The sequence below is a fragment of the Centroberyx affinis genome, unplaced genomic scaffold (assembly GCF_046629955.1).
Source record: "Centroberyx affinis isolate AG114_WGS23_722 - 3 ecotype Tasmania unplaced genomic scaffold, CSIRO-AGI_Caff_v1 ptg004188l_1, whole genome shotgun sequence".
Taxonomy (NCBI): domain Eukaryota; kingdom Metazoa; phylum Chordata; class Actinopteri; order Beryciformes; family Berycidae; genus Centroberyx; species Centroberyx affinis.
The window spans coordinates 65,528-82,999 of record NW_027281940.1 but is presented as its reverse complement, the minus strand read 5'-3'; the positions used below and the strand labels follow the sequence as shown (position 1 = coordinate 82,999).

The following is a 17,472-nucleotide window of genomic DNA, read 5'->3' as shown; positions in this document are numbered from 1 at the left end:
AGATGGTGGAAAGCAGTAGGAAAAGAAAGAACAGCAAAGCCTCAGGATAAATGCCGTCTAACCAGCTGAGGGCGAGGAGGGCGGGGCTAAAAAATGCACTTACTGCAGCTTTAACCAGTATTTGGCTGCTGGTGGTGTGAATTCCCCACCCTGGCTGTAATACACACACCTTCACACAGCCTCACACTAAACATACAGACAAATCAGTGTGTATAAAGGCATGGACACACACATCGACATAAAGCATTGTCCATGTACACACTCCACACACATATCAGACAGCCTATCAGATGACCTCAAGCTGGGCATACTGCCAGATCGCTCCACAGAGAGTGGAAGTAGCGCACATAAGCACATACTGGCACTTACAGCACCACACAGTATCAAGTGACCGGGAAACACACACACACACACACACACACACACACACACACACGCAAACCAAACAATCCCAGCATACTAAAAAAACATAACAGACATAACAGAAAAGAATTGAAGCAAAAAGCAACTTTTCTTACCTGCTGTCTGAGTCTGAGGCAATCTCCTTTCTTCCTCCAAAGCGGATTTGGCACTGGAAAGATATGAGGAGAATGATAATATCTGCCTATAAAAAATAATATGTCTTTCCTCAATGTTAGCATGCCAGGTTCACATCTTACATCCGCCCAATAAGGGCATTTTTAACATTTTTATCAGGCAATACACTGGAAAGGAAGCAGCCGGACTTGCTGGAATAGTCACGGAAAAGACACTGTCTATTCTGATAAACTGTACTGATAGTTTTCTACCTGTTCATGCACTTTACAATATTAATGTGTTAGCATGATTCTTATAAAACCAAACACCCAGCAGCTTATCACTTAGCCATAGGGCTGGGCCACAATTCAATATTAGCATTTATCGTCTTTCAGTGGGATCATATTGTGATGATATGAAGATATTTTGATATCGTGACACACAGTTGTGTTGCGCCCCAGGCCTCAGTCCAGCACCTGTACTTAGGCTCCGCCCCCCTGCTCACCTGTTTAACAGCATCCAGCAGCCTCTCCAGGAGGTGTTGTCTCTTGGTATCACTCTGCTGAGTGCCTGATGAAGTGAAGACAGACAAGAGGCATCTTTCAGGGAAAACTATCAAATTAAATTTCATGCAGGGTTAAGAAAATAACACTTATGTACACTCAAAGACTCACTTTCAAAGTCGGCGCTCGTGACTACATTAATAATAATAGAGCATTAAACATCCTCTCACTTATTCCACCACAACAACAAAAAGGAAATGAATGGAAAAGGACTGGAAGGAAATGATTGTGTGTCTGCAGTATTCAATAGTGAGTTTATTGTGATCTTATCATACTTTATGGTATTATTTACCTGCTATGGCATGACAATAATATTCCTCTAGGGACTTATAGGTTTTGTTGTGATATTTGTATATTACCAGAATGAGAAATCAACACCAGGCACAGGGCACCAGCTAAATTTACCAGCTACTGCTGCCTATGGACAAAAGTTAGTTTCCTTCTACAATGATTTGTGTAGTTACTACACTTATATTTTGTTATGAGAGAGAGGCACTGAGTAAGCAGACTTTTTTTTTACATGTATTTATCCAGGGAAAGTCGACTGAGCACACTTGCTCTTTTCCAGCAACACCCTAATTCACATTTATACCTACAACCTAGTCTTCCATTGATCAGTGCCTTGCTCAAGGGCACTGGGTCGTGGGTTTCAAACCAGCAACCTTCTGGTCACAAGGGCTAATTACACAACCACTTGATCCTTAGTAAACAAAACGTGTTTTAACAGTAGATTTAAAAAAGTAAGTCATTCAGTGGTGATACCATGGAAGTATTACACAGTTATACATGATACAGTGGAACAGTTAGTCATGCAAGGGATAGATTTACATACACAGGGAGTGTTCATGGGTCCGACAGTTAAAACCCTGGGAAAGTGGATTTGAATAACCTCCATTAGCCTTTATTTTCCCTGATATCAAAGTTGAGCATCTTTTTTTACCCATTCAACAAGGTTTGAAAGACCAGAAAGGCCATTTGCTGGATATAAACACTGTTTTGGGGAAGTAGCTGTTGTGTCCTTTGCTGTTAAATGAGCAGACAAACGGTTCCTCACGACTGTCTGAGCACAAAAACCGTTAACAAGCATCATCCTATAGCTAGCATGCACAATCTGACATGTTATGCGTTTATTATGGGTGAGGTACCCAAAAAAAACTTTAACCACAAAACTCACCGTTCATTCTGACAGCCCAACTCCGATAATAGTGACATCCAAGCTAATTAGTTCACTACCGATACGATTCATCCCCTCCTGCAGCCATGAATCACTTCCAGAAGAAGCTAGCGAGGGACCGGGTCCATGCTGCCTCAGTGGCCGGGCTGGAACCACACAACCGCGGGGTGAGGACTGATGCTCACTCGGTGAACTGAAAGGCCTGCCGGAGAGCCGTCTGGCTGTAAAAGTCTAACAGATTCAGACATATAAGAGTTGTACGAAGCCTAATAAGCAGGTGAACTGTACCAAGCAGAAACCGGAGTGTATTTCGGAGGCATGAAGCAGGTTGTCCAGAGTGTGGTTGGCCGTTTAGGAGAAATGTGAGGTGTTTTCTGGAGCAGGCTGTGACACTGCGAAAAGGGAAACAGATAGTCAGAGGCAGTAGCGTGGTCACATGACAAAACACACAGATGTCATATGATAACGAAGCCGCGTTTGGGATTTGTAGTCCATTAAATGTGTTGTGGGACTACAAATTAATGTATTTCTCATGCAAAATGCAGAATGTGGAAAGGCATAAATGTTTGCCTTTACAGTGAAGAGCTGGTCCCTCCCTGTCTGTCTGTGCATATTAACTGTATGCAGGGATGTAGTGGAGGGTAAACCCACCTAACTCAAGTTTACCCAGTTGTTTATTTGCTCTAAAAGATTTCCCCCACCTTTTTAGGGTTGACCTAACTCTTTATAATGTAAACTTGTAGTACACATTATATAAGGAGCATCAAACTAATGTAATTTAAGTGAAGATAAAGTATTTTACGGGGGGAAAAAATGCATCATGCTTTTCTGAAAATATCATTGATATTGTCTGATTGTCTGATGTCTGATGATGATGACCACTGATGAGAGGTCATAGTTTACCCAACATTTTATTTACCACTGCATCACAGGCTGCATGTCTGTGTTAAGGTTCAATATTGGCCTTTAATTAAATATCAGATAATAGCTAATTATGTTGTACAATGGAGATAGGATGGATGTTCCTCCCTGAACAGCTAGATAAAACTGTAACACCAGAAAAGACATTGTGTTTTCTTTGCACAGTTTATTTATTCATGAAATTGTTCAATTATTTTTTGTGTTCCCCTGCTGTTGAATAGATGCAGTGGGTCATCCTGCCTTAAAAAACCTGATTAAAAATAAATTCATTAGTCTGGGTTTCAGTGGAGGATTTTAATGTCCCATGATGGTCTAAATGCTGATTCAGAGGCTTTTCCATCCTGACAAGAAGAAAACTGGGGGAAAACACTGGATATTTTTCATTTTTTGGCATGAAAATGGCCCAAAGTTAAAGATATAGAATATCAGGACAAAAAATAGGCTATCAGCGACTTTAGTCCAAAAATATCAGTATTGTATTGGCCTTAAAAAAAAATCAAACATATCAGTCAAACCCTATGTATATGTATCTACCTGTATGTCTGAATCTGAGATCTACCTGGCTGTTTGCATCATGTATTTGACGCAATCTTCTCAGTCTGGTCACTCCAGCCTGGTGGCCCCTCTACTCTTTTAGTTTATTTTATTTTATACGACACACTATTTTTTTTACATCTCAAAATGATCAAGGATAGCATTTCTACTGTTGTCTTTGGACTCCTCCTGTGTCCTCAGGTCCCTCTGCAGAATAAGAAAGTCCCTCGATCTCTGCAGACTCTCTTTGGCCTCGGCACTGTGGGGAGCTGATGGGAGTGGAATATGAAAGACTGGCAGCTGAAAGACTTAGATTACATTTGAGGATATCTAATGCAGAGCAGCAGTAGTAGAGAACAACAGACCTTGCATTAGATAATAGCTCTAAAGCTAGGTGTGACATTTTATTTCCCCCATAACTGATGTAATCCACATAGGCCCACTGGGAAGAGACACACTGGCTCATGGGAATCAGATAACATGATGAGTCAATCAAGGAGTTTTGAAATCTGCACTCAGATATGGAGATTATCTTGATGATCATTGGTCATATCTAATCTAACCTGAGCTCTCAATTCTCTGAGGAGCTGGCTGTGTGGGAAGTCAAGGTGGCACCGTTTTTGATTATGTACATGACCATAGGTGAGACAGAGCTGACCAGTAATGGCGTGTTTGCAATTCCCATGCTTATGGGAATGCTTACGTTTTCTTTCAGCTACAATACTGCTGAATACAGTTAGTTAGTTCAGTCTTGCTGTTACAATACTTTAGAGCAGTGTTTCTCAACCCGGGGAGTCACGACCCCAAAGGGGGTCACCAGATAATTTTGGGGGGTTGCGAGATGATTTATGGGATAGGAAAAAAGCATATTGCTACTATACAAATTTATTAGCATGTCTATTTTTCTGATTTTTCTCTAATTTCTCCTTTTTTTTCTTGTAAAATACAGAATAGCTTTCAGCCTCTCAGCCTCCACCGATAATGAATCAAATGAAAAAACCTGAAAAGACAAAATCATTCTTTGGTTGAACTCTGCGTGGTTGTGATGGGTTGCGCTTTAGAGTAAAGTTTAGTTCCATATTCCATGATCCTCTATGGGTTAAGATAACTCTGCAACCCCCTGGGCTAATGAAACCCTTTCAAAACCCCACTGGATAAACTCAAAATGCACGATGGTCACTCTGAAAACAAGGCTGTTTATCTTGAAAAGTTGACATTTGAGAGATACAAGGTTTTCACCAGACAACGACATTAATCATGTGTGCATTTCTTTGTGTGTCTATTGTACTGCTTTCATCGCACTGGAGAGGTCTATATTCTTTTTTTCAGTTGTATTAGAGGCAGTGTCACAAAAGCAGAGGAAGACACATAGTCCATAGGCGATTTTTGGCAGCAGAACTTAAACCTAGGAGTTTATTTTGTACATGAAATTCTGTTCTGTTTTGGAGCAAGCTTTGAGTGAACTATAAGTTTGCAGGCCCTTGTGGATTTACTGAACTACTTTACTGGATTTTACTGGAACAAATGCAGATGTGAATTATGTATGGAAGAAGATTTCATAGTGCCTGTGCTGATATGGAGGAGTATGAGCTCAAGCCCGAGTCCTGATGTAAAATTCCATTACTTTTCTATGACCCTCCATAATATTGATCTAGTAGATATCAATCATTGATATGTAATATAGCCAGACAAATCCAAACCAGCACAGACAGCAGACAGTCATGTGCATGCATTTTAAGTATATTATTATACGTACATGCACAAATATCGTCACAAGTTTCAATCCAACACACTCAAAAAACAGTTGCAACCGACATTTAGTATTTTATCTCTCTGAAGAACAAACTTTGTGTTTTGATCAAGTATAGATGAAACAACACTAGTTGTATGTAAACATTTTATTAAACAATAAATAGTCTATAAACAATTACCACTTTTGCATTAAATTTGTAAACTACATTGTGGTATAGGAGCCTTTAAAGTGTTAGACAAACAATTAGACAAATATGTAAAATTGCCCGCTCATCACTATCAGTGCTGTATTAGCAAACAGTCTGCGTCACAGAGTGTGGTCTTCCTGCCATTTGTGACCCAGAGCTTTATTATATTCTCTCATTAAGTATGGACAGTAAGAAAAGAGACAACTATAAAAAGGTAAAGGCACAGATCATCCATTTAACATTCAACCTGTGGCCATTACAAATCTCTCATTATTCTTTTACCTTTCATTTTTCTATTCACAATCATCACATCCTACTCTGCAAAGTCTCAAAATAAACCAAACATCATTGATAACAAAATAGTGACAAAATGAGACTCTTTATGGTTTCTTTATCAGTGCTGTTTGCAGTGTGTGTGTGTGTGTGTGTGCAAAGTTTACATTTTATCTGCTAGATAAGAACATGTGGGTCCTATCCACAGAAGACCTTGATGTTGCTTAATCATTACTAGTGCAAGCTAGCACAGCAAACACACTGTCCCTTTAAACAGAATGAAAAGACTGTCAAAAGAAACAATATAGTGATTCAAATAGATTCAGTGTCTCTTTGGTGCCATTACGCATGTTGAGTTCAGATGCTTGCTTACTGCGGTCATATTGACAGTGTCTCTCTCACAAGTTCCTTTGATGAAGAGGCAATAGTGCTGTCATAGATAATGGAGAGCGACACATCTGTAGCTGTGTTTGAAGGCCTGTTATTTGCGTGTTTCTGCTGGGGCGCCGGCGGGCCGTCTCTGTTGGACCTGCCGCTCCTTCTGAACGAGTTCCTGATTCCGTTGGAAAGGCGGTCCGACACGCGCCTCACCACCCGGCCGATTCCTCGGCTCTTCAGCTTGATCAGACCGACGTCGTCCTCCAGGTCCTCGGGCGGTACGTCAATGTTCCCGGAGTACCAGAACACCCACCAGATCAGGCTGAGGAAGATGACGATGGCCCCGGCGTAGATGAACAAGTCGTGGATGACCAGCCCCCCGAACACCCCAACCAACATGATGAACACCCCGAGGACGTCGTGGGCCACTGCGAACCAAAAGGAGCACTTACAGCGGCCGACTCCTCCGTACCTCCTCTCCATGACTGGCTCCATGACTGGTTCCACCTCTACAGATGTTGACATGGTGGCAGTGGAGTTCCTCCAAACCAAAAGTCTTCTGTCTTATCCCAAAGTTTTGTTATCTCAAAGTATTTTCCAAATGTGGAAACAATTCCAGGGCGACAGGTACAGGTGGTGCATCTGATGTCCCTGCAGCACAGTGAAGTGCACGCATGAAACAACCTGCGCTGATACCGTTCAAAGTACAATGAACTCAAGCGTTTATCAGCAAGAAACCACACCAAGCTGGTGATTGTATTGGATGTTTAAAAGGAAACTGACAGAATAGTATTTCTGCCTTCCCAGAGCAATCACAGAGGGCCCTCTGGTGCCCCAGAGTAAATGGTATTGACCCTAGACAAAACATCTAAAGGTTTCGTTAAAGTCCACCTTCACACAAAATACCATTTATAGCCTCAACTGAAGTGCTTCCTCTGCTCTTCCTCTTCAATAATGTCCATCTCTTCCCACTCTTGCTTCAACCCCCTAGGCCGCACCGCTTCCGTCTCCGCTTCTCCTTCAGTATGGGTATCCACACCAGCCCCACCACCACAAACATCAGCCCTATGGACAGGCAGGCTGAGGTGACGGAGTGGGACGACTCGGCCACGCCCGAGGACCGGAGCAGGAAGAGAACAGCGCCCACAGCGGACATCAGAGCTCCCATCACTATCGCGATGATCGGCTTGTGGAAGTAGGCCCAGCTCGGGGCGTGCTCTGGGGTGCCGGGGCGTGGATCTGGACACAGGATTTGCCTCACAGACGGATCTGGAAGTGAAGTCCCTCCAAGTGCTTCCATGCTTGCTCCAAAAGAATGATAATGCCTGTTGTTGTTTTGTTTGTTCCCTTTGAGAATCTTCAAGACATCAGTAGTAGAAACACCAATCACAGAACATCCATGGTTCTCCAAGATTGGCTGGGTTTCTTGTTTGATTCCCTTGTTGCCCTTTGTCTTTCGTCTCTTCTCCTGGTTACTGTGAAGAACCACTCATCCACTCCTAGCTGTGCTCCTCACCAGTGGTCGTATGAGGGACTCAAGACTGTATGCTCACGACTGTATGAATGTCTAAGCGATGCGTCTCTTGTCGTCCAGCCCAGTAGCCTCTGTTCACCCCCTGTAATTCCAGACGGCCCACCACACCCACAGAGGGAGGGCTTGGGTGAATAAACAGTCCCACTCCACCTGTTGACATCACTATCATCACCAATAGGCTGGCTGCTTACAATGAGCATCCCATTACCATTATACTTCCCCAATCTATCTGTTGAATACTGAATAGTACAGTGCTCTCTTTTTTATTGAATGTCAGTACAATGTTGCAGAACTCTCTGTAAAGCAAAGTGCAGCTTGTGCATAGAAAACATGTTCATGCACCTGCAGTATAGACAACATATAGTCATCTAATATATAGGTGTTGTGAAGATGCAATGCTGCGTACAGGTTGTAATCTTGCACACACAGCATAATACCGTGCGAGTAGCAGGCAGCAGCTGTACGACCCTGAGTATAATCTCATTAACAATAGGCATGTCATCTGATACAGCCAGCAGCTATACATGCACGGCTCTGAAGGCTGGAACCACTGTGAGCAAACACTCCAGTCAAGGCTAATGCACTGCAGATATTAAAGCACACAAAAGCTGCATGAACACAGCAGGACATTTTGATGTTTGCTGGCGAAAACCTGCAAGCTCCAGAACGGGTGTCCAGGCATTTCTGAGTTTATCCCACAGGTTTTCATAAGACCAAGGGTGGTAGAATTTTCTCAACCCATAGAGGAGTATTTCATTCTTCAATTTAAGTTAAAATACGACAAGCACCAAACTTGGAATTAAAAGGTTTTCATTCGACAATGACAATTTATTGGTTATATAAAGAGCAGTTGTAGGCCAGTGATAATGCTTAGGGCAGCGGTCCTCAAACTTTTCAGCTCGTAACCCAAAAAATAAAACGATAAAACTCTAAACCTTCTGTTACAGGCGTGAACAGGCAGAACGGTGCACTTCATTTTATCTACTACTACTATTTATTATTGTAATAAACTTTGAGACTGTAGACACATTTTCTTTTATCACCGAGATTAAAAATATTTATAAAATTGTATATCAGACATATTTTCAAGGTTCAGGTTCAATGCATGTCTTATATTACTATCCCAAGGACAAATACTGTTTGAAAGAAGGCTTCCATGGAAGGATTTTCTATGTCCCATTCAACAAAGAACTATCTTTATTGTATGGCAAATGATAATCCCATCTATTATACATGAATTGCTACTGGAAATAACCATTGTTTCATAAATATTTTGTTGTTACAAAAGACTGAATACAGACATTAACAAGGTAGACAATGGATAATTTCAGATAGTTTTATAATTTGCTTCATTTGAGCAAAAAGACAAGGAAAGACAAAACAGATTGAATATATTGACCATTCTACAAACAGGCTGGTCTTGTATACTGTATCAAAAGTCCATGTTGTGTGCAGGGAGAGCAGGCTGGTGAAGAGAAGCGCCACTGAATCATTTGGATTTAAGCACTTTTCGTTTCAGTTTCTGAGAGGGAGTCTTGCCAGCCTTCTTCTTGGTCAGTTTGTCCTGGTTCTTTTTTCCTTTCTTCTGCACAGCAGGTTTGGGGGCTTTCTCCAGCTGCTTCTTTTTGGATGGCTTTGGATGGAAAAAGAAAAGGAAAAAGAGAGCAAAACATCCTCAGTCCACTTATATAAAGACACACAACTGCTTGGATTGTTTTAAACTTGGAAATCTCATTTGTAATCAAAGCACGAGTCCTCACTAATTACTAGGTTTAAAAATTAGAAATATTCGTAAGTATTTAAATCTAGCAGGCAGCTGCGTGGGGTACTGACCTCCAGTTTAGGCTTTTTGCTAGGTGTTACTATGGGAACCAGCTGTGGGATCTCCTCCTCCTCTTCCTCCGCCTTCTTCTTTTCCTCAGGAGCAGTATCTGTCTTTGTGTTCTCTGTCTGCTCCTTCTTAGCCTGCTTTCTGCCTGCAATGCGCTGCAATTCACAAACACACAAAAAGGTTGTTTTTAAAGCTTGTTCCAGTCAAACAGGATCAGACACAGGACATAAAAGGTTGAGTACAAAGTATTTTCCAAAGCACCTTTTCCCTGGCGGCCTGGGCCTTCTTCTGAGCCACTTTCTGAGCGTCGTCCAGCACAGTGAGGTGACCGAGTTCTGAGGTGTAGATGGGCAAAGCCACTGATGTTTGGCTCTTTAAATGGATGAGCTTCATCACTGGTCCTTCCTGCAAATGCCAATACAGAGTAATTAAGCTAAAACAAATCCAAAATGAACTTAATATTGTCTTGGTTCTATAGAACTCTGGGGGTGGGAGCGATAGCTAAATAGATAGATAAATCCTGTCAACTAATCACCACATATTGAGCCAGTCACCTGATGTATTCGTCTTAAATTCGACTTAAATTAAATGGTCCGATTGCAACTGTGCACTGTGCGGGCGTGATGAATTGAAACACAGCTTTTTAAATCAACTTGAGTGTAATTTTGTCCCTGCATCTGCTTCCCCATTTGAGTATTGTGCACTAGGACACTTATGTAATTACCAAAAGTAATTTAAAAAAAATCGTCAAGGGAATTTCCACCGGTGATGGATTGGATGGTGATTGGTGCATTTATCCTTTGGCCCAAACCTTCCCTAACGAAGACGGACGACTCTCTGGGCTGTTGGACTCACCGTTCGCAGTTTGGCCGCCACAGTTTTGACAGCAGCCTCGATGTTCTCCGTCACCTCGTCTGCCGTCATGCCGGAGTGGGCGACACGGGCCATGCTGCAACACAGTCCACCACGCAGGATGAGGTGACACTCAAACACGACTTTTTAAACAGCACTTTGTAATTACATTGGTACAAAAACAGTAAATGTAAATATTTGAACTTGACATTTGTATATTGTGTATCAAAGTTGTAGAGACAGGCTCCACAGGAAGAGGAGGTCTATCTGGATTTACGTTGAGTCTCTCTGGCACCAGCGTTGCCCGCACCAAACACTTAACAGAAAGGATCGGGTTTTCTGGGGTGCTATGACATCCTACTTCATGACAACATGTACTCAAAGGTGCTTCAACCCGCTTCTTTGCCTCCTCATTAACAGAATTTTCCGGTAATTCAAGAAGCTGCAAAGAGAGATGGGCTGCACAGTAAACCAGTTTCAGTCTTTATTAGAAAAACAAAAGTGTAGTAGAGTAAAATCTCACCAGCAGCAGCCCTTGTTGGAGACCTTTACGACGGTGCCCTGGATGACTCTCTGGATGTCTCTGGCCAGCTGTTTGCTCTGCAGGTTCACAGACAGCGGCTCTCTGGGAAACACACAGTGCACAATACAGTCACTACAGCTACAGAACAGCATAACAGAAAAAAAACAGTAGATACATACGTCAAAATAACTCATTATGGTGCAGTACAATGTGTATAAGATAAAGTGCCACTGTCCCTCATTAATAATAATGCATCAAACTTTCAATACCACTCTAATATTGTTGAGAAAGATTCGAAGAAGCGTTCAATACTTTCATACGTTTTCTGCAAGCTGAAGTTCCATTTTAACATTGCCTCCAGAGGGTGTAAATGTATGGATAGTACATGGATGGGAATATTTTGAAGAAGAAAAAGGAGGAGGAGGAGGAGGAAGAGGATTGGACTAGACAGAGCTGCAGTCTGGCTCTTGACTAGGGCTGGGTATCGGTATTCGATACCTTTAAGGTATCGACCGAAATAACCCAGTACCAAGTAGTATCGAAACTTCTCCAGTCAAACGATACCTGCACAGATCTAGAAAAAAATGACTATTTGTACGGTTTTGCTCGCAGCCAATCACCGCAAGCGTTCTTCGATTTAATGCGACGTGTGATTGGCCCACTACCACGGCAGCTACAACCCATACAGTCTGTGGTGGTGAAGTCGAGCGCAGTGTATGTGATGGAGTTGGCAGTTCAGTGTGCCGAGATGCCACCAAAACGTAAAAAAAAAAAGGTATCGAATGAAGTACTCTATTGGTATCGGTATCAATTTAAGGGTTTTAAACGATACCCAGCCCTACTCTTGACAGTGGACTGCAGCAGTCAGCGCTAAATTCAACAGTGTCAAACAGTTGAAAAGATGGCGACAGAGTCAAATAGTCCCTCTAAACTAGTTGACTGGGAGTGAAATATGGAACTATATCGCTTACAGAGCCGACAAAGACAAACACCCAACCAACATATCAAAACCCAGCAGCTACAAACCTGTCGAAGTCTAGATGTTTGCTGTGCTATCGTAGCAGTATTGCATTTTTAGATGTTACACTTAGTACTGGTATTTGGAAGTTAAAATTCTGGTCTCGTTGAATGGAGAGCTCTTACTTTTTCCTCTCGTAGAAGTGTTTTCCGAGGTGGGAGGGCAGCAGGCGGCGGATGCGGTCGTCGGACAGGAACATGTCGAAGTTCCCCAGCAGGCGGCGCTTGGCTTCGTACGGCTTGTACTCCGTCCTCAGCACCTTGTAGGGGATGATCTGACCCGCACACAGGGAGGCATCGCATTAAGTATCTCAACTTAGAATAGACAGATCTGCGTCCTGACCAGATCACTGGGGCATCTTATCGACTTAAATACACAGCAGAAACTTACAGATACTATGGAAGGTGTGTCAAAGCTGTAGAGACAGGCTCCACTGACAGGAGGACCATCTGGATACACTTTGACTTTCTGTAGCACCCTTATTGCCCAAGTCCTACACTGAACTGGAGGGAGAGGATCTGCTGGGTGCTGTTTTACATCTTGTTTACCATTTGGATACAAGATTGTACAAGAAAATCTTATGCCATGAATACATTAAAGAAAAAAACCCAGTGACAGATACTTACACTGTTAGATATCATCCATTTGTGATGTTCAATACATTCCAGGAGTTATTTTGTGATTAAGTGTTGTAATTTACTTTTTGTTGTGCCCACTTTCTCTCAACCTACACCTGCTACTTCTACTTCAGTTAGTGGTTTCCTACATTTCCCAGAATGCCTTTCCACAAAGGTAGTGTAGTTGTGAATAGGGTTGCAAAATTCCGGGAATTTTCAAAGTTGGAAACTTTCCATGGGAATTAACGGGAATTTATGGGAATTAACGGGAATTTATGGGAATAAACGGGAATAAACCAGGAATTTACTAAATTGAAGGTATGCTCTTAATAGGGAACTTAAATATAGTTGGGGAAAATATATTTTAGCATAATCCTGACTAAAACAACCAGATATCATGCAAGAACAGTTGAATATCTATGCTATTCCTCAATCACATGCACACATAGCACACTGCTTACTGCAGGGCTGTTGAGACCACGCCCCCTACATGCACTGTGCTTTCCTGTGCATTTTTGTTAATTTTTGAATGGGTTGGGTCGGGGGGATGAGTAATATTTAACTCAACATTCATGTTTTTGTTCTTCAATGAAAGAATTGATTGTTCAATAAAATATTTAACACTTGATAAAGTTCTACTTACAAATAAATCTGTTTTAATTGTATTATTTTGGATGGATGTCTGCTTATAACAAAACAAATATTTATGCTTGGATATGATACCTTTCCATTAAATTACCCTCAATTCCCAGTTAATTCCCATAAATTCCCATAAATTCCCATAAATTCCCATTAATTCCCATAAATTCCCATAAATTCCCATAATTCCCATGGAAAGTTTCCAATTTGGAATATTTCCAAAATTCCCCAGCTTAACTTCCCATGGAAATTTACCGGAAACTTTCCGGAAATTTACCGGAAATTTTCCACCCCTTTGCAACCCTAGTTGTGAACACTGGGGCGTCTATGATTGCGCCCCTTACTCCAAACGCATGTTGTGGCTGCATTGCATTCTGCGTTTTGACTGACAAACCTGATGTTTACCATTGATGTTTTAGCTAGAGATGCACCGATCGATCGGCCGGTGACCGGAATCGGCCGGTTTTCAGCTGATCGGCCATGACCGGTGACCGGCCGATCAGTCTCATATATCCGATTCTGTGCCGGTCAAATTTAAGACAACAGTAAAAACTCCGCTGTAATTAAGCAATATTACACGAGAGGGTGTGCGTTACCGTGATGCTTACGGACCTCGGCGCTGACCGCATCACTGTCGTGCCAATAATGACGGTAACGCACACCCTCGGGTGTAATTAGGGTTGCAAAGGGGTGGAAAATTTCCGGTAAATTTCCGGAAAGTTTCCGGTAAATTTCCATGGGAAGTTAAGCTGGGGAATTTTGGAAATATTCCAAATTGGAAACTTTCCATGGGAATTATGGGAATTTATGGGAATTAATGGGAATTTATGGGAATTTATGGGAATTTATGGGAATTAACTGGGAATTGAGGGTAATTTAATGGAAAGGTATCATATCCAAGCATAAATATTTGTTTTGTTATAAGCAGACATCCATCCAAAATAATACAATTAAAACAGATTTATTTGTAAGTAGAACTTTATCAAGTGTTAAATATTTTATTGAACAATCAATTCTTTCATTGAAGAACAAAAACATGAATGTTGAGTTAAATATTACTCATCCCCCCGACCCAACCCATTCAAAAATTAATAAAATTGCACAGGAATGCACAGTGCATGTAGGCATGTAGGGGGCGTGGTCTCAATAGCCCTGCAGTAAGCAGTGTGCTATGTGTGCATGTGATTGAGGAATAGCATAGATATTCAACTGTACTTGCATGATATCTGGTTGTTTTAGTCAGGATTATGCTAAAATATATTTTCCCCAACTATATTTAAGTTCCCTATTAAGAGCATACCTTCAATTTAGTAAATTCCTGGTTTATTCCCGTTTATTCCCATAAATTCCCGTTAATTCCCATAAATTCCCGTTAATTCCCATGGAAAGTTTCCAACTTTGAAAATTCCCGGAATTTTGCAACCCTAGGTGTAATATTGCGATTATACAACAGTTACCAACAAAATAAAAGATACAAACAAAATGTATTCATATCGTGGGGCAATTCGCTCTCAAAATAAACGTTTTGCTAGTGTTATCTCCGTTTCCCTGGAAATACATGAGGTCTGACTAATAACTGGAAAACAATCAGTCACGTCAGTAGACTCCTATGTAATGGAACCTAGTTTACTACTCCAGCAAGTAGGCGGAGCCTTAGTAACGACCTGCAACAGAGACGATTTCTAGTCCCTGTTGAGTCAGCCAGCCAACTTGAGCTAATGCTTTCTAGAGATCGCGGGATTTCCCAAACTGAATAAATACCACACATATAAACACAAAACTGCCTTGCTAGCTCAATCTTGTTGTAACTAAGATATCTGCTGAAAAAAATAATTTTTCCATGGACAGATTTAGCTACTATCTCCGCGAACTTCACATGTATTTTTAAGCTAGTAGCGCCGTGTCACCGACTCACCGGCACAGCTGATGGAGGATGCAGAGCGTCTGGTAACATCAAGGCTGAACAGAGTTAGCGTAGCGTTATATTTAAATATATTGTATGATAATATGGCGGAGTAATATTTAGTGATGAGCACGGCTAGGTGTGCTGTCATGCTGATTTGATCACGTTCTAAATGTCTAGTTGATCTATCAGATTGCTTGGTCGGAACTACCTGTTGTATTAGTCCATAATAGTAATAGTCCATGTGTTGTTATATAGATCTGTTGCACCTGTTTTCTTTCGGGAAAGTATTAAGTGGGATATACTGCAACTCATTTTCATTTGGATTTTATTTGTTCAAAAAAGCTCTGTCCAGTAACCTGGAACACTTTTTTATTTTGAGATTTGTTTGAGTGAGAGTGAGAGAAGGTCCTGTAACCTGGTGCAGTTTTGGAGAAAATGTAAGTTATTAATAGTCAATGTTTTATTATGAACATACAATTGAATTTTAATTTTCAATTAAAGAAAAGTTACAAAAATGTTTGTGTGTGCTGTCAATTATAGTTCTTAGAAAGAAAATCGGAATCGGCCAAAATCGGAATCGGCAGGTCAGACTTTTAAAAAATCGGAAATGGCCAAGAAAATTGCAATCGGTGCATCTCTAGTTTTAGCTCACTGAAACATTTTCTGCTGTCAAACTCTGTTGTAGCTGTGCTGGAAATATCTGGACATGATATCACACTGTCTATGTTTGGCCAATTACCCACAGGAACAATAAAAATACACCAAACAATGAAATGGGCCCAGAGATTCAATTGTTTTAGGGTTGATTTGTCCTTTAAGCGTCATTCTGATGAAGTCAAGAAGGTTGTGGACAATAGGGCTGCAACTAACGATTATTTCCATTGTTGATTAATCTCATGATTATTTTCTCGATTAATCGATTAGTTGTTTGGTCTATAAAATGTCAGAAAATGGTGAAAAATGTGGATCAGTGTTTCCCAAAGCCCAAGATGACGTCCTCAAATGTCTTGTTTTGTCCACAACCCAAAGATATTCAGTTTACTGTCATAGAGGAGTAAAGAAACCAGAAAATATTCACATTTAAGAAGCTGGAATCAGAGAATTTTGACTTCTTTTTCTTAAAAAATTAATCAAACGGATTAATCGATTATCAAAATAGTTGGCGATTAATTTAATAGTTGACAACTAATCGATTAATCGTTGCAGCTCTAGTGGACAAGGCTGGAATTAAAGCCTGGCACATACTTACTTAAGCATCCCTTATTACATCACTCTTATTCTACATTAAAAACCTTGTTGGTAAAATAGTTAAAAAGAGGCTGGTGAACTTAAGGATGTACCAGCCACTGTGGCCAGTAGACCAAAACATTTCCTACCCTGGCTGTGGGCAAATAACAATTACATGATTACACTAAACATCTGCTTATGCTCTGTCAATAAAAAAAATGATCAGACCAGCATCTTTCGCTGGTGTATCAGGACAGTCTGGTACCTCGGTGATGTTTCGGACGCCCTTTTCCTCCAGCAGCTTCTTATAAAACCTCTGGGTCTGGTCTGAGGTCATGCGGGGCTCGTCTCTGGTGAAGAGGCAAACCTCTTCTGTGTCCGGGCGCTGGCCATGGGGCAGGGGGCTGAGGAGAGGACAGGACGGGACAGTGACACTCTGGATAAGTACTAACATGGCTGAATTGGTTCAGAGGTGACTATGTGTCAGGTTTGATGGCAGCTGTTAGTTCCTATCTTGTAGGACTCACATGCGGATGGTCTGCGCCTGTTTGGGGACCTTCCACAGGGTGAAGAGCAGGCTGATCTGCTGAGTCTCGTCCAGGAACAGAGACTCACCCGTGGACTTGGTTTTCAGGAAAGCCTGCAGAGCCTGGACGGCCTTCTTCACCTGAGAAACACAGTAATGTCAGAGTTACAAAAGACGAAGCAATGCATCCAACAAATTCCACAACTTGTTGCCAATGAAATCCACGAGCTTCAAACTTTTTCCTGAGCCAATGTGCATTCGCTTCGTGGCAGAATTCAGCAAGCTAACAGGCTAACGCTAGCTAGCTTAATATCACCGCTTTCAATTCGTACAACTAGTAACATTTATCACTTGCTTGTCATCACAACATTTACTAACCGACACGTCGTCTCCAAAAAGTTTCAATGTAATGAAATAAATAACCAGTTATTACCTGTGACCGGTCTAACGCAAGCTCCTCTGTCTTTCCAGCCATGCTGCCAGCTTCACGTGTTTACTGG

At 41.5% G+C, this 17,472-nt stretch overlaps 3 protein-coding genes and 2 non-coding genes across 5 annotated transcripts in view; all 5 read right to left on the bottom strand.

The window, feature by feature from the left end:
- snx29 (sorting nexin 29) overlaps positions 1-2,613 on the bottom strand; it is a 91,818-nt gene extending 89,205 nt beyond the window's left edge. The window contains exons 1-3 of the mRNA XM_071542804.1: positions 2,254-2,613; positions 1,022-1,086; positions 519-571 (exon numbers count right to left, since the gene is read on the bottom strand). Coding sequence (XP_071398905.1) covers positions 519-571; positions 1,022-1,086; positions 2,254-2,260 — 125 coding nt within the window. The 5' untranslated portion in view covers positions 2,261-2,613. The remainder of the gene's footprint in view (positions 1-518; positions 572-1,021; positions 1,087-2,253) is intronic.
- Positions 2,614-6,299: 3,686 nt separating this feature from the next.
- Positions 6,300-6,996, bottom strand: LOC139663994 (transmembrane protein 238-like). Its single transcript, XM_071542796.1, has one exon. The coding sequence runs from the start codon at positions 6,822-6,824 to the stop codon at positions 6,300-6,302; it is 525 nt and encodes a 174-aa protein (XP_071398897.1). The 5' UTR covers positions 6,825-6,996.
- Positions 6,997-8,654: 1,658 nt separating this feature from the next.
- Positions 8,655-17,472, bottom strand: rsl1d1 (ribosomal L1 domain containing 1). The gene is made up of 9 exons (XM_071542805.1): positions 17,406-17,472; positions 16,974-17,113; positions 16,712-16,850; positions 12,183-12,331; positions 11,040-11,141; positions 10,520-10,613; positions 9,926-10,069; positions 9,667-9,819; positions 8,655-9,466 (listed from the first exon to the last, which is right to left on the bottom strand). Exons 1-9 carry the CDS (start codon positions 17,445-17,447, stop codon positions 9,323-9,325), a joined length of 1,107 nt encoding a protein of 368 aa, XP_071398906.1. The 5' UTR covers positions 17,448-17,472; the 3' UTR covers positions 8,655-9,322.
- On the bottom strand, positions 10,735-10,864 carry LOC139664003 (small nucleolar RNA SNORA55). Its single transcript, XR_011696740.1, has one exon. It is a non-coding gene; the product is annotated as a small nucleolar RNA SNORA55 (small nucleolar RNA).
- Positions 12,460-12,586, bottom strand: LOC139664004 (small nucleolar RNA SNORA55). Its single transcript, XR_011696741.1, has one exon. It is a non-coding gene; the product is annotated as a small nucleolar RNA SNORA55 (small nucleolar RNA).